The sequence below is a fragment of the Phyllopteryx taeniolatus genome, unplaced genomic scaffold (genome assembly GCF_024500385.1).
Source record: "Phyllopteryx taeniolatus isolate TA_2022b unplaced genomic scaffold, UOR_Ptae_1.2 contig_24, whole genome shotgun sequence".
Lineage (NCBI taxonomy): Eukaryota > Metazoa > Chordata > Actinopteri > Syngnathiformes > Syngnathidae > Phyllopteryx > Phyllopteryx taeniolatus.
The window spans coordinates 1475317-1499310 of record NW_026903162.1 but is presented as its reverse complement, the minus strand read 5'-3'; the positions used below and the strand labels follow the sequence as shown (position 1 = coordinate 1499310).

Genomic DNA, 23994 nt, shown 5'->3' with positions numbered 1-23994 from the left:
ATTATGTATTGGCCTTCTGGGTCAGTTATTGTACTATTTAGTGTAAAAAGTATATCTAAAAAAAAAGTAGTCTATTATGAATTAGTATTGAGACTCTTTGTCTGCTGGTATAGCTTCCTGAAAAAGTCTGACTGAAATTTAAATCAGAAAGATAATTTTCTTCTGGTTTAGACAAATAGGTTTCTTGTATGAAAAAGAGATCCGTTTTTAATGTTGTGATAGAATCGATAATCTTAATTCTCTTTGCCTGTGAACGAATGGCATTTACATTCCATGAAACAAAGGTTGTGTGTGACATATTAGTGATGTGTGTGCAATTGTTGTAAGTGAATGTGGGACAATCTTGTGTGCGTGTATCCCCTATCCTTAGAAGGGATTTAAGGAATGTAATATTGTAATATTCCTGTAGCTCCTGGTTAGTAGTTGTCTCACAGCAAGCATGTTCCAGGTTAGGATCTGTAATACTACATCATATCCTATTCTGTCACTTTTATATGAAATCATACGTGAACAAACTGTTACGTAGCACTGTGCTTAATGTGTGAGATCCAGTGAAGAGTCAGTAGGTCATAATCCATCACTCTGTGCATGTACAAGTATTTTCCTGTGTGGCTTCATATTTCTGTACTATAGTGACAGCATCTGTGTCATTAGCTTTGACTAAACAAGTTTCAAATGGCCATTTTGTACCACTTTTATGAAACCTAATTATTAAAAAATGAACACAACTAGCAATAATAATGAGCCGTGACAGACTTAATATTTCAAACATTTTTTTTATTTTCTCCACATTAACAACCTCATAAACCAAAGCGTAAGAAAGAGCATGCTCGGGCATGCAATGGTTTCACAACATGATGATGCCACTGGGTGCGAAGTATAAAACATATAATAGTAGAGAGTTTGTTTTCATGTCATTCATAAACTCAGGACATTTCAGTATCCACTGAGAGTTAAAAGCTAGCATTTATTTTACACTGCTCTCCCTGTCTCGTGTAGCCTATTGTTACTTAATAAAAGAGACGAGACGGAGAGACTTTACAAAGTGACACCAGATTGAGCAGGCTGAACAAACATGCGGAAAAATCTCAACCGGCCCAAAAAGTGTCAGGAAATGACACTGTAGAAATCCCACCTTCCCATTTTGAGCAAAGGGCGACGAAGAGACAGTCAAAACAGTGCATGCCATTCCTGGTTAAGTGGGGAGTGTGTGAGTTGTGTTGAAGGTTATTTGTTTCCTCTTAGCCTGGCATCATCCTGTGTTTGGTCGCAGTTTACAGTGAAATTAATTTGAGAGGGAAACTGAATTAATATGAGGCACTCTGCATTCTCTCTGGCTCACAAAATGTGTCAAATTGGAATAATAATGACACATACACATATTATAATATAATTAGTGGTCATAACATAACAGTCTGGAGGCTGTACAAACAGACAATGCTGAATTCTTCTCCGTATGTCAGCAGTTAATTGTATCGAATGTGTGTTGATGTACAAGGAGTGCTGACATAAAAAATTCTCTTTGCCAAAAAAGTTGCTTGAGTATAAATGTGGGTCTTGCAATATGTTGGTGACATAAAAAAGTTCACAAATCATACATGAACGATTTTATTTTTCTTCAAGATCCAAAGATTTGGTTGTGTGGAGTGTGGCGACCTCAAAAAAGTGCACCGAGAAGTGATCACTAGGATGGAGTCCAAACAAATGAAGACAGAATAGTAATGTTAAAGGGATTGACAATGCATTTCGACACCCCACACAGCCTCCTGCAAAAGTTTCAAGTGGGTTTGGAATAAATTAAATAAGTAAATAAATAATGGCCTAGCCCTTTAAATGGATCTACTCTTGCAGCATAATTCTGTATGTAGCGCATAGTGCGAATAGGGGTATGATATTAATAAATTGGACCAAGATCGAAAAAGACAAAATGTTTGTTTTTATGTGCAGTGCAGAATGTAGTGGAAGTTTCATGTTCTTGGTTAGCATGTTACATGATAAACGGCTTTCTTTTTCTTTTCCTTGACTGGTGGAAAATGGACCAAATCAGCCTGTGACAGTCGATGTAACAATATGCAGTGGACACCCATGCATATGTGTCCAAAAATGCCACATTCAGGTAAAGCTGCGATCTTCACTTTATTGTGAATTTTATTGAGTCATCTTTTAATGGTTGCAAGCTCAAAATAAAAGATTAAAAGGAATGGCGATCATGCAGAAACTGTAATGATGGGCCTCTTCACTAAGGCTCTGTGTCCGTCATTCAGGCTGTGGACTCTATTGGAATAAGCAGAATGTCCATCTCAATAAGTAATAATATACTGTGGTATAGTAAACAAACGGTCTTAGTAGATCATACCTGTTTTAGCTTAAATAAAGAAATGAATAAAAAGAATGGCTACTCCAATATTGAGTAAGATGACCATAACCACCAGAATGGAGCTGGAGCCCTAGAAGATGGGAGGGTGAAAACAAGAAATTAGTCCAGTTCTCTATGAAGAATGCTCATATAAAGTTTTCAGGTCATTTTCATATATATTTATTAATACCTGTAGAGAAATGGTGCACTGAATTTCCTTTTGAAATTCAGTTCATTTGACTGATATGAGCATTTGAAGCATTGGCAGTTACATATCAAAAGGTCATAATTATTTAGTAGAAAAAAAATATTTCAAGGAATTTTCTTTTTTCAACTTTTAATGCTAACATGTCTTTACCTTTAGCTGCCCGAAATGAAGTTTCATGATTTGCAACATGTTTTCTGAAGATGCTATTTACATTTTTGGATATATAGGATTTTTCTCCTATGGTTTAGGAAAGGATTATAGTAATATTACATCAATATTAGACTACCAGTAATAATAATAGATTAGCTAATATTGCCTATTCCATGAAAAATAACACAAATGCAACTTAGTTCATTTTTTGGTTCTTTTACAAACAGTCCTTCTGTGTCACTCAATCTGTCTTTACCGTTAATTCCACTAGAGTCTCATTGTTGTTGCAATACAGCATAGGGATCTGTGATCTGAAGTCCCATGATGAGGCCTCCATTTTGTATTTACACAATAGAAGATAGTAAAATAAATGGTGTTATTTCAATGACATGAATGAATATGGATTCATTTGTGAAAGTGTCGGCACAAGTGCATGTCTTTACCGTTATTACAATTATATAAAGACAAAAGTCTAATGGGTTTAATGAGTCGTTAGGATCATTTATGGACTTGTATCCGCAGAGTTTGAAGGGTAAGACATTTTTGCAACTTACACGATTTTTATTAAGCTGTTTGTCTTTACCGTTATGTGCATTTGTCTTTACTGTTACAAAAAGAAATATGTTTCAATGGGCCACCACCATTTGCTCTTCTAATAGGATTGCCTTTACTATGAATGCCAAAGGTTTGAAATCATCGGTAACTTTTTGAAATTAAGACTTCAAGTGTGGCTGTTTCAGCATGAGAGACATTTACCCATGTAAAACCAAGGCGGCATAAACAAAGTGTGTATTCATTTTCTTTGCTACATTAGCTTTTAACGAGATGGAAATTTGTTAATGATTAAAATGCATAGTTTTGTCTCTCCTGTGCTGTGAAGAAACGGTTGCAATTCTAAAATTTCAAAACGAAGACAGAACTGGACTTACTGAGTTTGATTTGAGGGTGAGAAGCTCTCCTTCCTGTTCCAGAGCGATTGGCTGAGACTGAAGTGGTGGGGAGAGGGTGAGGTCCCTATGCAGTGGCCAGTCCTCCAGCTCTGCGCCCACACTTAAATTGTCCAGCATTTGGACAGAATCCACGGATCCTTCTCTGACTGGCCTCAGGCCTCGGGATCGCAGTCTGTTGTTTTGGGGGGCTGGCGATTCCTGAGCCAACCCCCGAGATACCTGCGATTCCTGACACTGAAGCCTCATGTCTACTGTGTATTCATTCATTCTTTCCTCATCCTGCTCTGTGAGGCGTGAGTGGGCGGGGCTCCACCTAAGGGTGGTTTCTGCAGTCCAACCCTCGGTGAGGCCATCTTGCCTTTGGTCAAATACAGCATGCTCACTAGACTTGTGGTTGGAGGGATTGTGCTGCTTTAGGTGGTGATTGGAGAAGACATGCTCTCGAAAGTTGTAACTGGAGGCAACATGGTCATTGGGGTTGTGATTGGAGGAAGCATGCGCAGAAGTCTTGTGATTGGACATGTTATGTTCCAAGGCCTTGTGATTGGATAAACTTTGCACCTGCCTATAGTTGGAAGAGGCATGCTCACAGGCCTTGTGGTTTTTAGAAGAATGATCCCGTGTTTTATGATTGGATGATGTGTACTCCCTTGACTTGTGATTGGAAGAGACATGCTTGGAGGACTTTTGGTTGGACACAGAGTGCTCCCATGCTCTGTGTAGCTTGTGGTTGGACAAAGGGACTGGATCGTGGCCATTAATTTGTCCCTCCTGTTCTTCTAGTAAAGAGGGTGTTGTCGAACGGCTGCTACATACTCGATCTGGGTACATGTCATCCGCCCAATCGTTAGCACCCCCTTTCAGCAGGTCCATACCACCACGTGACTCAACCAGCACCTGGATCTCTGACCTGCCCTGATCATCCACGGCACTTTGTCTCATGAAGCAAGCGTTTCTGGGACGATGGAGATGATTGGGTGGGCTGCGGGTTGGACAGATGGGGACACTCAGCACAGGGCTGAGATCTGGCGTTATTACAGGTGATGTCATGTCCGGAGTACACAGCTCTGGACTGTCTGTTCCGGTGGAGATGATCTCGTGGTCTTTGTCCTTTGCGTTCTGGTGCTGGGTGTTCTGACATTCGAGCCCTAGCAAAAAAGTTATATAATAACACCAATGAAGTGGTCTGGCGGAAACCCACAGTGAATTCATTAGCTTAATGGCATGCTGTGTTACAAAGGAAAATCACCAAATTAAATTTTATATAGGCAGTCACAGTTACCTTCAATCTTCAATACAATTGTATTGTATGGAATCAAATTCCTTTTGAACTCTATCTTTAGGTACACCTGTACAATCTTAATACATCTAATGCAAGAGCTACAGTATATCTAACATTAGATAACAATATTTAGTATTAATTGACACCATGTTTATTATTGTTGTTGTAACTTGCAGCGGTGTCTAACTGTTGTATTATACTGAGGCTTGATTGTAATATTTGGATTGCCTTATTTAGGTATACAAGCAGTAAAATATTACAAACAGTATGAACCAGTGCAGTCCTATTCCCCTACAAACTACAACTACAGAGACTAAACATACTCATACAGTATGTCAAGGAGTAAGTGAATATTTAACAGTTTTCTGAAAGACAAGTTTTTTCACCAAGAACAAGAGCCTACAGTGCCTCTTAAAATGCAGCTGCAAAGTTATGACCGCAGGATCTATCCGCAAGAGAGCCAACAAGAGATGAAAAGAGATGAATTGATTGTTTTTGTCTTTGTTGTTTAGAATTGGTTGTTGATGATGTGACTTTTTATGTAAAATGGAGGATACCTTTCAGCCAGCAGAGGTGCTGTTGATTCAGTCTCAACTGTTTCTGTCAGCGAAAGCTTTAATTCAATAGTAGCATGCATCAGTGGATATATTTTGATGCAATTTTTCCCTGGGATTTCCCTGGTCCACTGCTATCTAAGTATTGTAATAGTAGTGTTAACATCTGAAGAGCTACTATCTGTTGTGGACAGTGAACAGTTTACCTTTTCATATTTCCTTTGTTTGCTCCGCACATTTTGATCTTATTCAATTTATGATTGAGTGATTTGAGTGCATTTAGCAAGCTAAATGAAGGAATTGATAATAAATAATAATAACAAATTTTGCATGTAAATATCATATATGAGACAAACTGAAAATAGAAAAATGCTGAACTACTGTGAATTATGATTTTAAAAAACTGATTACATTATCTAGTACACCGCGCATGTATAAAGTACAAAAGTATTGGTATTGTGGAACATTGCTTCCTGATGTACAATAAATGCAAGACCTTACTGATGACAAATTTCATGGGTAGAAAACAATTTTAATGGTTATTTTATACGGTTTTGATTACGTATAGACAACTCACCATTGCCGTAGATGTGAAAGGAGGGTGAGAGCTCTTTGGCAGCTATCCGGGACAGTCGACATTCTTCCATGGCCTTCTGCGCAACTCCCTCAGCCGCCTCTGCCTTTCCACGAGCGTGGCTCATTCTGGACATAAGAGTTAGAAACATTTCCCTCATACATTTCAGAGTTCTGTGAGATAATGGAAAGGCTCTCTGTCTATCTTTATAAACTGAAAATGGACCGACATGCAGATGATGTAGTTGTTCATTTACTGATCTTTAACCTCTATTTACCATATCTTTTCAGCGATCTATCACTACAGGCAATGCTTACAATACCTCTTCTGAAAGAATAAATCAGATGGCATTTAGTAGAATTGATGTTGTTATCAGCGAGCTCCTTCACAATTTTGGCCAGAAAAAAACTCCATACATCTTAAACCCATCTGTATATATATATAAAGTGTGTATTCATATACATAAAGGATATATTACCTTGACATGGCAATCTCAGCTTTCTGCTTGGCAATTTCCGCAGCCTTTTCTGCAGCCTCGACAGCTCGGTCCACCTTCTCTCTGATTTTACTGGCCCTCAGTGGAATCAGGTTCTTGCGCTTGCCGCTCACCAACACGTTCTGCTTGTACTTTCCCTCCTCCTTGGTGCCATCAGGAAAGGTAGTGCATCCGTACCCATGCCTCTTGTTCCCTGCCCATTCACCTGTGTAGTGAAGGCCATCCGTGCGTCGACTCACCCCCCAGCCAGCCCTGTGGTCGCTCCGCCACTCACCTGCATACATTTCTGTCACAGTTGCATCCACAGGACTTCCCTGTTCATTCTCACTAGCATTGGAGTGGATGTCGGACGCAGCCGAGCTGACCGTACTAATGCCAGCCTCGCTGCAGAAGGAACTTTGCTTGCTCAGCTGACTGGCAAGTGAACTTTTGGATTCTGAGCGTCGTAGCTTTAGGCCGCTCAGGATGGACTGGCGGAAACGACCTTTCCTCTTTCTCTGGCGCTCGGCCTCACTTGGAGCAGTTAGAGCAAACCCTCCTCGGCCCACAGGGCTGCCAGCTAGCCCAGCTATCACCCCATCTGTGGGTGTATTGGCAACGCCATCCTCAAGCACAGCCGGGGGGCCATGACTGTGCTCAGAACGGAGAGAGTTTATGGATGTTCGTAGAGGGAAGAGGATGACGGCCGCCATGCCATATGGCACGCTCTGGCGCACACCGTAACCATGACGCATTCCACCCAGCCACTGGCCCTGGTAGGTTCCTGGCCCAGAAAGAGACAAGAGTCAGGAGTCGAACAAGTACCTGTATGGCTTTCTTTTATGACTTCATAACTGTCAATAACTGTCAGATTTTCCCGTTGGAAAAGAAGCACTGATTAGTCAACCTTGGGCGTAAACTTGTGGAACAATTTGATAGACATAACAAAAAAAAACACCTCCTTGTGTGTGGAGGATGTTCAAAGTCAAAAATAAAGAGCAAACACTTTCCTCAGTAAACATGAAATATGAATTAAAATCGTCCACGCATTCTGAGTTACAGGCCTGAAATCAGGTCATTCGAATTTCTGGAGCATATCTATGTCAGTAGCGAAGATCTCTGCCTACCTCACCGCTCCTGAGCCAGCGCTGTCAACATAATAAACACGTGTGCTCTCACAAGTGGGTCTTCTCCACGGAGGCAACCAATCAGAGGAAAGGGGGTGGTCTTAAACTATGTTTCATGCATTTGTAATAATGGTATTAATCCTCAAATACATGAAATTCTTCTCTCTCGCTCTCTCTGCAATGCGACGCATTGTTAAATTGAATTTATACATTACATTGTTTCCTTAGAAAATTTCATTTGAAAATACTCTATGCACAGTATATGAACTAATGTAGTACCAGCAATGCTTTTCAACATAACCTCAAGTTAGTCAAGGGGAAACGAACAACCGTTCGAAGGGATAGATACATGAGGTCTGTGGACATATTTAAGTCGGCAGCGGTTTTCACCAACTCATTCTGTGTTTAATAAGGGTATCCGCTAACCTTCAATGCTCCAATCCCGCACGGATTGCTGCGTCCTCTTCCGCACAGAGAGACATATCCATGCAAGACTATTGTGCCGCTTTTAAAGGGAACGAAAGAAGCTGCTCTGATTGGACAGTATTGAAGTCGGCTGTGAACACACCCAGACCAGCGAAGATGTCACACTTTTAAATGCACTCGGGGTACGCTGGTCAACGAAATTACCAAAACCGGGTCGACCTTGTCTCCTCGCCCACAGAGTAATGCCAAGCAGAGCTGAATTTACGCTTGTCTCAAAAATAAAGCCCTTGGTTCTGCTCAAGGTTTCTTCCATTAGAGGGTATTTTATCTTTTTACTGTATGCTGTGGGCGGCACGGTGGCCGACTGGTTAGAGCGTCAGCCTCACAGTTCTGAGGACCCGGGTTCAATCCCATGCATGTTCTCCCCGTGCCTGCGTGGGTTTTCTCCAGGCACTCCGGTTTCCTCCCACATCCCAAAAACATGCATTAATTGGAGACTCTAAATTGCCCGTAGGCATGACTGTGAGTGCGAATGGTTGTTTGTTTCTATGTGCCCTGCGATTGGCTGGCAACCAGTTCAGGGTGTACCCCGCCTCCTGCCCGATGACAGCTGGGATAGGCTCCGGCACGCCCGTGACCCTAGTGAGGAGAAGCAGCTCAGAAAATGGATGGATGGATGGATGTATGTTGTGATCTCTGGGGTCTTAATAGATTAGACTACTTTAAGCTATAAAATATCTCTCAGCCTGTTAAGTACAGGTCCTCAGTGTGGAAAAGTAAACATTTTACATGATCTTTTTTGAGATGCGTTGACGCAGATCTAGTTTCAGGCAAGTAACTCAACACCCCCCTCTTCAGCTTTGTGTTCTCATTAAATTAATTTACCGGACATCTTAGCAGGTTTCTTGCGGTAAGAAATGTACTAGGTGATTTTTTTATTACAGCTCAATAATGCTTGCCTAACCTGAAGAGAAAAAAAAAATTAACACAAAGATGTAAACTCTGCCAAAAATGAAATCCTGCTATTTAGGTCAGAATATATTTGTTTGGCACGACGACACTGCATTAAACCAGAAAAACACTTTAAACTAATTGTATATGCATTATAACCTCTCAGTTCCACTGTGTGTTTTTTGTTATGATTTGTTTAATTGTATGTCTCTTTTACAAATGGGTTTCCCAGGTTCTTCCAAGTTTATGTTGTTTCATATCACAGTCGAATAATTCTGAGTGTCTCATAACAAAGCTGCTGTGTCCGTTCAGTCGACTGTATGTGCACTGCAGTACATGGGCACTTAAAACGAACATGTTGCATTGACTGTGCAACAAAAAGTAGAAGAACAAAGGCGGGTCCATGGTCTTGTTTTCCCAGAAGACCACTGTTCAGTTAGATCTGTGTATAATTAGTATGTAGTATGTAATTGGGACACAAGTGTCCCAATTACAGTATGTCTATATTAAGTTCCAATTAGGCCATGCAAACAGGAAATAATGCAGAAAAATATTCATTAAAGAATGCAAACGTCACGTGAGGGCATAAAGAAATTAACATTTGGATAATGATTATTATATTGTACATGATTCCTCAGAAAGCTTGTTGCTCTCACATCTATATCGACCTAAAAAAGAGACATGCAATGATCCAAAGAAATTTAACAAATAAGAAATTGAAGGATTGAAAAGCATCAAAAAGGTTTCAAACCCATGGTCAGAGCCATGATTGCTATTAATAAAAGTGCCAGTGATTCTTCTTCTTATAATAATAATAGTAGGTTAATTGAAGACTCTAAATTGCCTGTAGGTGTGAATGTGAGTGCGAATGGTTGTTTGTTTCTATGTACCCTGTGAATGGCTGGCGACCGGTTCAGGGTGTACCCCGCCTCCTGCCCGAAGATAGCTGAGATAGGCTCCAGCAGCCTGCGACCCACGTGAGAATAAGCGGTAAAGAAAATGGATGGATGGATTATAATAATAATTATTATTATCATTATGGTGGCACGGTGGACGACTGGTTGGAGCATCACACAGTTCTGAAGGACCAGGGTTCAATCCCCGGCCCAGCCTGTGCAGAACTTTCGTGTTCTCCTCGTGCCTGCATGGGTTTTCTCCGGGCACTCAGGTTTCCTCCCACATCCCAAAAACATGCTTGCTAGATTAATTGAAGACTCTAAATTTCCCGTAGGTGTGAATGTGAGTGCGAATGGTTGTTGTTTAAATGTGCTCTGCGATTGGCTGGCAACAAGTTCAGAGTGTACCCCGCCTCCTGCCCGTTGATAGCTGGGATAGGCTCCAGCACTCCCGCGACCCTAGTGAGGATAAGCGGCTCAGGAAATGGATGGATGGATTATTATTATTATTATTACTGTGGTGAACTGTCCCAGGAATGATCAGCCAGGCAAAATTAACTGTACTCGAAGAGTGCAACGATGACTCATCCAGGAGGTCACAAAAGAACCCAGAATGACATCCAAAGAGTTGCAGTTCTCACTGGTCTCAGTTAACGTCATTGTTCATGACTCAACCTTAAGAAAGACACTGTGCAAAAATGGCATCCATGGGAAAGTCCCAAGGTGAAAACCACTGCTGACAAAAAAGAACACAAAGACACGTCCCACATTTGCCAAGAAACATCTTGATGTTCCTTAACACTTTTGGATAAATATTCTGTGGACGAATGAGACAAAATTTAGTTTTTTTTGGGGGGGGGGAATGTGTGCGGCTGGTTAGAACTGGTTTTAAAATAACACAAGATGTTGATAAAAAGAACATCATGCCATCATGTAGTGATACACTCGCCTGACTTTGGTGCAGGCAGCGTGGGTTCAGTTCCCACTCAGTGACTTTGTGAAAGTGAGTGCGAATGGTAGTCCGTGTCTATATGTGCCCTGCGACTGACTGGCGACCAGGTCAGGGTGTAGTCCGCCTTTCGCCCGAAGTCAGCTGGGATAGGCTCCAGCATCCCGCGACCCTAACTAGGATAAGCGGTGTTGAAAATGGATGGATGGATCATGGATGGATCATCATATAAGATATATATATATCTTATATATATACTTATACTTGCTATATACTATGTTTTCAGGTCATTGTCCTGCTGCAAAATATATATATATATATATCTTTTATATATATATATATCTTATATATATACTTATACTTGCTATATACTATACTTGCTATATACTATGTTTCAGGTCATTGTCCTGCTGCAAAACTTAAGAGCACGAGAAAGCATAAACTTATGATGAGGAGAAGCGGCAAAGAAAATGGATGGATCGATATATATCTTCTTCTTCTTTTCCTTTTGGCTTGTCCCGTTAGGGGTCGCCACAGCGCGTCATCCTTTTCCATGTAAGCCTACCTCCTGCATCCTCTTCTCGAACACCAACGGCCATCATGTCTTCCCTCACGACATCCATCAACCTTCACTTTGGTCTTCCTCTAGCTCTCTTGCCTGGCAGCTCCATCCTCATCATCCTTCTACCAATATACTCACTATTTCTCCTCTGGACGTGTCCAAACCATTGGAGTCTGCTCTCTCTAACTTTGTCTCCAAAACATTGAACCTTGGCTGTCCCTCTGATGAGCTCATTTCTAATTTTATCCAACCTGGTCACTCCGAGAGCGAACCTCAACATCTTCATTTCCGCCACCTCCAGCTCTGCTTCCTGTTTTCTCTTCAGTGCCACTGTCTCTAATCCATACATCATGGCTGGCCTCACCACTGTTTTATAAACTCTGCCCTTCATCCTAGCAGAGACTCTTCTGTCACATAACACACCTGAAACCTTCCTCCACCCGTTCCAACCTGCTTGGACCCGTTTCTTCACTTCCTGACCACACTCACCATTGCTCTGGACGGTTGACCCCAAGTATTTAAAGTCCTCCACCCTTGCTATTTCTTCTCCCTGTAGCCTCACTCTTGCCCCACCACCCCTCTCATTCATGCACATATATTCTGTTTTACTTCGGCTAATCTTCATTCCTCTGCTTTCCAGTGCATGCCTCCATCTTTCTAACTGTTCCTCCAGCTGCTCCCTGCTTTCACTGCAGATCACAATGTCATCTGCAAACATCATGGTCCACGGGGATTCCAGTCTAACCTCATCTGTTAGCCTATCCATCACCACTGCAAAAAGGAAGGGGCTCAGGGCTGATCCCTGATGCAGTCCCACGTACACCTTAAATTCGTCTGTCACACCTACAGCACACCTCAATGCTGTTCTGCTGCCCTCGTACATGTCCTGTTTTATTCTAACATACTTCTCTGCCACTCCAGACTTCCGCATGCAGTACCACAGTTCCTCTCTGGGTACTTTGTCATAGACTTTCTCTCGATCTACAAAGACACAATGTAGCTCCTTCTGACCTTCTCTGTACTTTTCCATCAACATCCTCAAGGCAAATGCATCTGTGGTACTCTTTCTAGGCATAAAACCATACTGTTGCTCGCAAATACTCACTTCTGTCCTGAGTCTAGCCTCCACTACGCTTTCCCATAACTTCATTGTGTGGCTCATCAACTTTATTCCTCTATAGTTGCCACAGCTCTGCATCACCTTTGTTCTTAAAAATGGGCACCAGTACACTTTTCCTCCATTGCTCAGGCATCTTCTCACGCACTAGAACTCTATTGAACAAGTTGGTCAAAAACTCCGCAGCCACCTCTCCGAGATGCTTCCATACCTCCACAGGAACGTGGAGGACCAACTGCCTTTCCATTTTTCATCCTCTTTAATGCCTTTCTAACTTCCCCCTTACCAATCATTGCCACTTCCTGGTCTACCACACTTGCCTCTTCTACTCTCCCTTCTCTCTCATTTTCCTCATTCATCAACTCCTCGAAGTATTCTTTCCATCTAGCTAGCACACTGCTGGCACCAGTCAACATATTTCCATCTCTATCCTTAATCACCCTAAGCTGCTGCACATCCTTTCCATCTCTATCTCTCTGTCTGGCCAGCCTGTATAGATCCTTTTCTCCTTCTTTAGTGTCCAACCTGCCATACATGTCATCATATGCCTCTTATTTGGCCTTTGCCACCTCTACCTTTGCCCTGTGTCGCATCGCAATGTATTCCTTTCGCCTCTCCTCGGTCCTTTCAGTGTCCCACTTCTTCTTAGTTAACCTTTTTCCTTGATTTCCTGTATTGTGAGGTTCCACCACCAAGTCTCCTTCTCTCCTTTCCTGCCAGAAGATACACCAACTACTCTCCTGCCTGCCTCTCAGATCACCTTGGCTGCAGTGGTCCAGTCTTCTGGAAGCTCCTCCCGTCCACCGAGAGCCTGTCTCACCTCTTCCCGAAAAGCTGCACAACACTCGTCCTGTCTCAGCTTACACCACATGGTTCTCTTCTCTGCCTTTGTCTTCCTAATCTTCCTCCCCACCACAAGAGTCATCTTACACACCACCATCCTATGCTGTCTAGCCACACTCTCCCCTAACACTACCTTACAGTGGGTAACCTCCTTCAGATTACATCGTCTGCACAAGATGTAATCCACTTGCGTGCTTCTACCTCCGCTCTTGTAGGTCACCCTATGTTCGTGCCTCTTCTGGAAAAAAGTGTTCACTACAGCTATTTGCATCCTTGTTGCAAAGTCTACCACCATCTGTCCCTCCAAGTTCCTTTCCTGGATGCCGTACTTACCAATCACTTCTTCATCACCCCTATTACCTTCACAAACATGTCCATTACAATCTTCACCAATTACGACTCTCTCTTTGTCTGGGAGGCTCAGAACTACTTCGTCTAGCTCCTTCCAGAATTTCTCTTTCACCTCTAGGTCACATCCTACCTGTGGGGCAAAGCCACTAATCACATTACACATAACACCATCCATCTATCCATCCATTTTCTGAGCCGCTTCTCCTCACTAAGGTCGCAGGCATGTTGGAGCCTCTCCCAGCTATCATCGGGCAGGAGGCGGGGTACACCCTGAACTGGTTGCCAGTCAATCGCAGGGCATACACATAACACCCTCAATTTCAAATTTCAGCCTCATCACTCAATCTGATACTCTTTTCACCTCCAAGACATTCTTAGCCAACTCTTCTTTTAAAATAACCCCGACTCCATTTCTCTTCCCATCTACACCATGGTAAAATAATTTAAACCCTGCCACTAAACTTCTAGCCTTACTGCCTTTCCACCTGGTCTCCTGGACACACAATATATCAACCTTTCTCCTGATCATCATGTCAACCAACTCCTGAAATTTTCCTGTCATAGTCCCAACATTCAAAGTCCCCACATTCAGTTCTAGGCTCTTCTCTTTCTGCCGAAGAACCCGCTTTCCACCTCTTTGACTTTGACACACATATATATACTGTCCTTCCCATGGGCTGACCACCTGTGGGAGGGGCCATAGGGGTCGGGTGCAATGCGACCTGGGCGGTGGCCGAAGGCGGGGACCTTGGCGATTCGATCCCCGGCTACAGAAGCTACAGAAGCTGGCTCTAGGGACGTGGAATGTCACTTCTCTGGCAGGGAAGGAGCCCGAGCTGCTGTGTGAGGTCCAGAAGTTCCGACTAGTTATAGTCGGACTCGCCTCCTCACACAGCTTGGGCTCTGGTACCAGTACTCTCGGGAGGGGTTGGACTCTCTTCCACTCTGGAGTTGCCCACGGTGAGAGGCGCCGGGCAGGTGTGGGTATACTTATTGCCCCCCGGCTTGGCGCCTGTACGTTGGGGTTCACCCCGGTGGACGAGAGGGTAGCCTCCCTCCGCCTTCGGGTGAGGGGACAGGTCCTGACTGTTGTTCGTGCTTATGCACCAAACTGCAGTTCAGAGTACCCACCCTTTTTGGAGTCCTTGGAGGGGGTGCTGGAGAGCGCTCCCGCTGGGGACGCCATCGTTCTGCTGGGGCACTTAAATGCCCACGGGGAGGAACGGCCACCCGATCAGAACCCGAGCGTTGTTCTGTTATTGGACTTCTGTACTCATCACGGATTGTCCACACATGAACTTGGCACCAGGACACTCTAGGTCGCAGTTTGATGATCGACTTTGTGGTCGTGTCATCGGAATTGCGGCCGCATGTCTTGGACACTCGGTTAAAGAGAGGGGCGGAGCTGTCAACTCATCACCACCTGGTGGTGAGTTGGCTCCGATGGTGGGGGAAGATGCCGGTCCGACGTGGCAGGCCCAAACGGAATCCCCTGTCAGAAGGAGTTTCAACTCCCACCTCCAACAGAACTTTGTTCATGTTCCGGGGGAGGCAGGGGACATCGAGTCCAAGTGGACCATGTTCCGCACCTCCATTGCTGAGGCGGCCAATCGCAGCTGTGGCCGTAAAGTGGTTGGTGCCTGTTGTGGCGGCAATCCCCGAACCCGTTGGTGGACACCAATGGTGAGGGATGCCGTCAAGCTGAAGAAGGAGTCCTATCGGGCCTTTTTGGCATGTGGAACTCCTGAGGCAGCTGATGGGTACCGGCTGTCAAAGTGCAATGCAGCTTTGGTGGTCGCTGAAGCAAAAACTCGGGCATGGGAGGAGTTCGGTGAGGCCATGGAGAAAGACTTCCGGACGGCTTTGAGGAAATTCTGGTCCACCATCCGGCCTCTCAGGAGGGGGAAGCAGTGCACCATCAACACTGTGTGTAGTGGAGAAGGGGCGCTGCTGACCTCGACTCGGGACGTTGTGAGTAGATTGGGAGAACACTTCGAAGACCTCTTCAATTCCACCGACACACCTTCCCATGAGGGAACATAGTCGGGGTTCTCTGAGGCGGGCTCTCCTATCTCTGTGGTTGAGGTCACCGAGGTGGTTAAAAAGCTCCTCGGTGGCAAGGCTCCGGGGGCGGAAGAGATTCGCCTGGAGTTCCTCAAGGCTCTGGATGTTGTTGGGCTGTCCTGGTTAACACGCCTCTGCAACATCACGTGGACATCGGGGACAGTGCCTCTGGATTGGCAGACTGGGGTGGTGGTCACCCTTTTTAAGAAGGGGGGCCGCAGGGTGTGTTCCAACTACAGGTGGATCACACTCCTCAGCCTCCCTGGTAAGGTCTATTCAGGGGTGCTGGAGAGAAGGGTCCATCGGGAAGTCGAATCTCAGATTCAGGAGGAGCAGTGTGGTTTTCTTCCTGGCCGTGTAACAGTGGACCAGCTCTACACCCTCGGCAGGGTCCTCGAGGGTGCATATGAGTTCGGCCAACCAGTCGAGATGTGTTTTGTGGACTTGGAGAAGGCCTTCAACCGTGTCCCTCGGGGGGTCCTGTGGGGGGTGCTTCGGGAGTATGGGGTACCGAACCCCCTGATACAGGCAGTTCGGTCCCTGTACGACCGGAGTCAGAGTTTGGTCTGCATATCTGGCAGTAAGTCGGACTCGTTTCCCGGTGAGGGTTGGACTCCGCCAAGGCTGCCCTTTGTCACCGATTCTGTTCATAACTTTTATGGACAGAATTTCTAGGCGCAGCCGAGGCGTAGAGGGGGTCCGGTTTGGTGGCCTCAGTATTGCATCTCTGCTTTTTGCAGATGATGTGGTTCTGTTGGCTTCATCAAGCCGTGACCTCCAACTCTCACTGGAGCAGTTCACAGCCGAGTGTGAAGCGGCTGGGATGAGAATCCTCACCTCCAAATCTGAGACCATGGTCCTCAGTCAGAAAAGGGTGGCGTGCCCTCTCCAGGTCGGGGATGAGATCCTGCACCAAGTGGAGGAGTTCAAGTATCTTTGGGTCTTGTTCACGAGTGAGGGAAGAATGGAACGGCAGATCGACAGGCGGATCGGTGCAGCATCTGCAATGATGCAGACTTTGTATCGATCCGTTGTGGTAAAGAAGGAGCTAAGCCGAAAGGCGGAGCTCTCGATTTACTCGATTTGATCTACGTTCCTACCCTCACCTATGGTCACGAGCTGTGGGTCGTGACTGAAAGAACAAGATTCCGGATACAAGCGGCCAAAATGAGTTTCCGTCGCAGGGTGTCTGGGCTCTCCCTTAGATAGGGTGAGAAGCTCGGTCATCCGGGAGGATCTCAGAGTAGAGCCGCTGCTCCTCCGCATTGAGAGGAGCCAGATGAGCTGGCTGGGGCATCTGATTCGGATGCCTCCCGGACGCCTCCCTGGTGTTCCGGGCACGTCCCACCGGGAGGAGACCCCGGGGGCGACCAAGGACACGCTGGAGAGGCTACGTCCTTCGGCTGGCCTGGGAACGCCTCGGGATCCCCCCGGAAGAGATGGATGAAGTGGCTGGGGAGAGGTAAGTCTGGGCGTCCCTGCTAAAGCTACTGCCCCCGCGACCCGACCTCGGATAAGCGGTAGAAAATGGATGGATGGATGGATTGATATATATATATTGAACACACACAGTCCCCTCCACAAGTATTGGAACGGCACAGTTAATTTAATAATGCCTGTTCCAATCTTGAAAGGTGGATGGCTTCAAACAAAGGGTGCTCTGTCATGAGTTGTTCTAGATGTAAATACCATGAAATAAAAGCGGAAATTCTGAACTTCTGTCTCAGATTCATCTTTTGATCTGAAACCCAAATGTCTTCAGTATACAACAAAAACAAAGGAATTCACCCTCCCGTTCTAATACCTTTGGAGGTGGCAGCACGGTGAACGACTGGTTAGCACATCTGCCTCACAGTTCTGAGGACCCAGGTTCAAATCCGGCCTCGCCTGTGTGGTGTTTGTATGTTCTCCTCATCCCTGCGTAGGTTTTATCCGGGTACTATCGGTTTCCTCCTACAACCCATAAACATGTATGGTAGGTTTATTGAAGAAAATTGCCCGTATGTGTGAATGTGATTGCGAATGGTTTATGTGTGCCCTGCAATTGGCTGGCGACCAGTTCAGGGTGTACCCAGCCTCTCTCCCAAAAGATAGCTGGGATAGGCTGCCACACGCCCGCAACCCGCGTGAGGATAAGCGGGATGATAGATAGATAGATAGATAGATAGATAGATAGATAGATAGATAGATAGATAGATAGATAGATAGATAGATAGATAGATAGATAGATAGATAGATAGATAGATAGATAGATAGATAGATAGATAGATAGATAGATAGATAGATAGATAGATAGATAGATAGATCGATCGATCGATCGATCGATCCAAAAGACTCAATACCAGTTATAGCTAACATATGATTTCAGTTCTTGCTGCCAAAGGTGGCACAACAATTTATTAGGTTCCGAGGGAAATTACTTTTTCCATGTCGGATCAGATATGTTTGGATTCTTTTCCCCTTAATAAATAAAATAATCATTCTGAAAATGCATTTTGGATTTACTTGGGTTGTCTTTGTGAGACAAAATTGGTGTGATAATCTGAAACATTTAAGCATGATAAATATGCAATGTAAATCAGGAAAAGGGCAAATACCTTTTTACGGCACTTTACATACAATACAATTCTTAATTATTTTCAGTGTAGCATGTTTTGCGCCAGAATTCTGTCAAGTGCATACAGTGGCACCGCAATCTTGAGCTTAAGGAAGTAAAGTTTATTACAGTCACCTCGTGGCACCACCTGTTATTTGTATTTCCAGATAAGTAAAAAAGGAGGTTTCTGTTGAAGGGCACCCAGTTATTAATTGGGGCACAGTATCAACTACAGCAGGGTCCGATATTAAGCCTTTTTAGGTGGTGCCTCTGTCGGGCCACCATGAGCCAAGTTGTGGTGGCCCTGTCAGAACCTGTTCTGATTATTTTGTTATTAATGTCTTTACACTGTTTTAAATAAGCCCCCTTAAGAAATGATTAGTACAATTGCATTCATGGCTGCGTCTGTGTACTAACTTCACTAAATCCTAGCATTGCAATAATGCTTCAAAGAATAAAACAATTACACAATTACTAAAATAGAGTGCCTTGACGTTGTGTACACGAGGTATATTATGTATTAATATACATGTACATGCATATTATGAAAAATTGGTTGGTTGGTGGGAGGCTCATCTTAGGGGAGCAGTGTGTGCGTGTGTGTGTGTGTGTGTGTGTATGATTAGTATTTGTATCGTGATTTACCTTTATTATTTTGTATATTAGTGATTATATGTATGTGTTGAAAGGACCCTCTTGAAAATGAGATGATGCAGCCCAAGGGGATAGCTAGCCTTGAGCTAAATAAATACACAAATAATGGACAATATTAAATATTTTTTATATATAAAGGGAGCATTCCCGAAACATTTTAGCGACTTTGAGCACCATTCGAAGACCTATGATTTACACACGCCGGCCATATGCTGTATTCTGTTGTGTTACGACCGCACTGTAAAGTTTCATGATGTTTTGGTGCGCTTTGTCTTACTTTTTTTTTTTTTTTTAATTAATAAAGTCCTTGTTAGCACATAGTTCTTGCCTGCACATTATTGGACAGCTTCCCTTTGTGATGCTGCCCTTATTCCTCGTCACCATTCTGTGCTCCCCGCACCCGCTGGTAAGAATCTATTAAGGCTAGCGGCATCAGCTTTGTTAGCTTTGGCTATTGACTTAAGGCTACTTCTTGCTCGTTTATCCAGCCAGGCGCATATGCCGCATGCCGGTCGCGGTTATCCTTCCGTCATCACAACATCATGCCTTGGACGGGATGTTTCGGTGATAAAAGTATTTGAGTCCGCAACTGAAAATGCACTTTTGGGCCATTTTCAGCGAGCGAAAATTTTCGGTGACTGAAATTACTAGCCACCATCTATACGTAGGTGGTGGTCTGAGACAGCGGCGTCGTGGCCTTGGGCCACAGTTAATGTCGGCCACTGTAAAGCCAACATTTGAGGGAATGCTGTACTGGTAATGTCACAGTATAGTCACGCTATGTGCCACAGCTTTTTAGGAGGTTAAAATGGAGCGACACATTTTTTGGGAACCCTTGCAAGTGGAGGGCAAGCTCCATACCACTAGTTTGACAAAGTAAAAACTAGGGCCGTTTATGAATCAGTGGTGACCCGAATTGGAATTCGAGTCCACCGAGAAAAACAAATGCTGCATCAGAATTTTTGACAACAGCTGCAACTGCTGCCATGCCACTTTTTATTTAAAATATTTCACAATTTTTAGACTTTGTTTTATGGCCGACGCCATTTGGAGTTACTGCTCATAGTTTCTGTGCATGCTCCGCATGGAGAAGCAGCAGCCGAAGCGTCTCAGCGTATTCTCTTTCTGGTTCAATAGTTTTCCAAATAGTCAAATTCGATTTTTCATTTCTTGTACGATGACATGTCTTTATTTCGGGATAGTACGAAGAGTAACGATTCAGTTCTGATTCGAGTCATTGTTTACTGTCAACGTGAATAACGAATGGGGATTTAGAGGGCAAGTTCTAGACCGAGTAAAAACGTTCCGCTAGGAAAGAGAAATTGTTGTTGCTGTTCTTTGCTCTTTTTTTAATGAATGAATAGTGTCCAGTTCAGATAAAACTGATTTAATGGCAGCAGCCAGACCTGTGGTTTTAGTTTTCCTTGTTGTAGAAGTGCACTTGATCTTACTGAGGGCTGTTTCTGATACAGTATTTTGGTTACTTTATTCGGCTACATGAGAGGGGCAAACTTAGAAACAGCTCTCAATATGATGCAGTGCATTGCAGTCAGTATGATGCAGTACATTGCAGTCCATTGCAAGCAGACAATGCTGAGAATACAGTTTGATTAATAACTCTCTATCAATTGTATTTTTCCCAGCAGTACAGACACAACAAAAATACAGTATATAGGATAGTGCAAAGATGCAACAAACGTGTGTATATACTGTACAGTAAATATATGTCAATAAAGGTTCTCTCAAATGTATTTGTTTTCGTCGTCTGGCGTCTGGGGTTACTGCTTATAATTGTCTTCAACGTGACCAGGAGCTGTCTATGGTGCTGAAAACAAGCAAGTGTGAGGCCTCCAATTCATGTCCATTTTGGCTCTCCTGTTTGTTGTGTGCCTAGATTTACTGACTTGCAGAAAATGTGTCAGCTCGTGCATGCTGTATTCTTCTGTCGGCGGTCCTCCACGTGAGCGGAAGACCGGGGCAGACGTGTTGTGTGACGCAGCGGGGTTTTTTTCCCCCCTCGCATTCAGGGTCTAGTTTATATTTCCTGTGTTAGAGCTTTTTGTAACAGTAACTTCACCACAAATGTCGTCTTTAGACTGCACACGGCTGTGTTCCCTCCTCCTCCATCCCCGATGGAACTCCAACATTCTCCTCCACTCGGCCTGCACTGCATTACACATTAAGTGGCCCAAATTAGAAGTATCAGACTGCATGAGAGCCATGCAGTGGTCTCTAATGACATGCTGACCTGATGTCTTTGTGTTACCGTGGCGACTTTACAGCACAGAGGGTGTGATGCTGAGCAGGTAAGAGGCTGGTTGTGTACATTTGTGTTTTCCTTATGTTAGCTGTTTTATAATTAATGATACAGACACAGCCCACCTGATGTCTTTTGTGGATGTGACCCACATTATGTTTATGTCACTGCACTTGAGAAGTTCTGCATTTTACACCAGGTTCAGCAAATGGTTCAATTTCCATCCATCCATTTTCTATACTGCTCATGGGTGAGCTGGTGCCCATCCGCGCAAGCACGGGGAGAACATGCAAATCCACATAGGTAGATTGGGGCCAAATTTGAACCCCAAAACCTCAGAACTGTGAGGCAGACGGGCTAAGCATTAAGATACCGTGCTCATGTTTGTCCAACTTGTATCCTGAAAATGATTGGAATCACCAAACGGTGGTTTATTGTAATATCAGCTGCAGTGGGACTACATCAGAATGAATGAGGAGACTCTAAATCAGCTTTACCTCCATCAGAGTAGGTTTCAGTTCCGTATCCATCCTGGAGGCTGTTGCTCCATGTCCCCTCATAGCGGGCACCACTGGCTGTGCTCTCCAACTGTCCGTAGCGACCTTTAAACCCTTGCGTCCATTCCCCTCTATAATCCCAGCGGCCCTTGCTTTCCACTCCAATGCCATGCCGCTTGCCCTGTGCCCAGGTGCCCTGATAGCTATTCCCACTGGGCCATGTGTACACGCCCAGGACCTCAAAGCCGTGACTCCATCCCCCTGCGTACTCGCCCTGTCCCTGTGGCCCCGTGCAGACCCCTCTGCCATGGGCTTTTCCCTGCTCCCACCCCCCACAGTACGACCCCCCATCATCAAAGTCAAACCTGCCTCCAGTGGACATGCATGAAACAGGTTTAGGCAAATCCTTAGAATGTCTAGAAAAAGAAATGCAAAGGCCTAGTTTACTCAGAAGTAGCAAGTAGGGAGGAGGCCTTGTTTGGATCAGGTATCAGGGAGGCACAGGCCCCTGACTTCCTCGCCTCCAATTGTGAAAACCAGTTTCCTCTTAGGAATGACAGGAAGGCCTTACAGGCATCATATATGATGTAGAGGAAATTTAAGCTTCGGTGATGAGTCTGCAGCGATGAAGACAGATGTCATACGTGCTCTTTCCCTTGGGTAAGTGGGCTAACGGTGCTCCTCATCCTCGTCCAACGCCGTCTTCTCCACCCTTCGTGCAGTCGGAGAGCTCGCCGGCCCGTCGTCTCAGTCGTGCAGCGAGGCGCTCCAGACAAGCGAGGGCTAGGCTTTTCCACCAGTCCCACAGGCCTACAGAGTAACGACAGGAGCAGCAATCGAGCTCGGCTCAATTAGCCATTAGAGCATCCCGACATCCCTCCTGCACCGGCAGAAATGGAGACGTGAAGCTGAGGTCCGACCACGTTGGTACGTCATTCAGAAAAAAAATTTGAAGAGCAGAAAGTTGAAGCTATTTCGCTATAGAAAGGCTCAGAAAACAAACATTTAAACAGCAATCCAAGTCATCGAGTCATTACAGCACAGATTCAGAGGCCAAAGTGAAGTGGAGTGTGATTATCTCCTGTTTCATTCCGCTCTCTCCACTCTGCACAGGAGGCTCTCTCCTTAGGGTGTCAAGAGAAGCAGGAAAAAAAATATTCCTCTCCATTGTCCTCTCCATTCCAGCATCTCCCTGAACCAGAACTGTGGCTGTATCTCTCAATTTCACCAAATCATCTGCCCTTCTCGGGATTTTTTTGGCCTCGTTATATTTCTCTTTCTATCGCTCGTCTCTCTTGTAGCTACTCATTACAGGACTGTTCCACCCCAGCCATTACCCCTCCCCCACACGCACACACACACACACACACACACACACATGCTCCTTCTCTCGGCTCTTAAAGAGATAGAGACAGAAGGATGGTGCCAATAGCAGCCTGCATGGAGCTCTCTGCGCTCTCCCTTTGGGGATACAGCTTGCTTTTCTTGATTATCCAGCCTCATTTCACTCTCTGACGCTGCTCCTCTCTGACTGGAATCTCGGTAGTCAGCAAACTGCTTCTCTGATAACTGGTCGCTGGTAAGGTCACTGATCTTGTGCCACTATCTCCCGAGCGAAATGTTGCCAGCCTTTTTGGAACCAGTGGATCATACCCGTCACTTCAGTGGGCTTTAATGAGTACCACATAGACCCAGAGTGACCTTTAACCTCCACAAATAATCTTCAAAACTGGCATGCTGAAAAAACATTACAGCATCATCACAGTCCAATAACAACACTGCTGGAAGTGCAAGGAAGCGACCCCACTGTACAGCTGCCGCCAAGCCATGCAAACACAGTATGTAGTAGCGTACATGTGTTGTGCTTTAAAATGTTTCAAAATGTGTGGAAGAGATGAACCCCGCAAGTTGGTTACGTGGCTGTGATTGAATGGGACCCCTCTTCTCAAAATATCCTCTGTCGTGATCCATGCCCTGCAGTTCCTCCTTCGGCGCTTGGGTGGCGCCTTGTCTCTCTCTTTCTCCCCCTCTCCCTCCCCAGCAATCAGCATCACCTGGGCCGCGCATCTTTCTTCAAGCGGCACTCATTACTGCCTACATTTAAGCCTGTCAAGTCCAGCAAGCCATCGCCTGAGTATTGACACTTGATTGCGGT

At 44.7% G+C, this 23994-nt stretch overlaps 1 protein-coding gene across 1 annotated transcript; it reads right to left on the bottom strand.

The window, feature by feature from the left end:
* Positions 1-756: 756 nt before the first annotated feature.
* On the bottom strand, positions 757-23165 carry jph3a (junctophilin 3a). The gene is made up of 6 exons (XM_061764971.1): positions 21840-23165; positions 6553-7333; positions 6078-6202; positions 3644-4812; positions 2357-2447; positions 757-2274 (listed from the first exon to the last, which is right to left on the bottom strand). Exons 1-5 carry the CDS (start codon positions 22219-22221, stop codon positions 2367-2369), a joined length of 2538 nt encoding a protein of 845 aa, XP_061620955.1. The 5' UTR covers positions 22222-23165; the 3' UTR covers positions 757-2274; positions 2357-2366.
* Between the last annotated feature and the right edge of the window lie 829 nt (positions 23166-23994).

What these genes read in the sequence shown, in the direction of transcription:
- jph3a (XM_061764971.1), bottom strand. Translation starts at nt 22,221, where the DNA reads ATGTCCACTGGAGGCAGGTTTGACTTTGATGATGGGGGGTCGTACTGT. An exon ending in TGAAACCTACTCTGATGGAG is followed by an intron (nt 7,334 to 21,839) that starts GTAAAGCTGATT and finishes TTTCTGGGCCAG; the next exon opens with GAACCTACCAGGGCCAGTGG. An exon ending in TCACCCTCAAATCAAACTCA is followed by an intron (nt 2,448 to 3,643) that starts GTAAGTCCAGTT and finishes CCCATCTTCTAG; the next exon opens with GGCTCCAGCTCCATTCTGGT.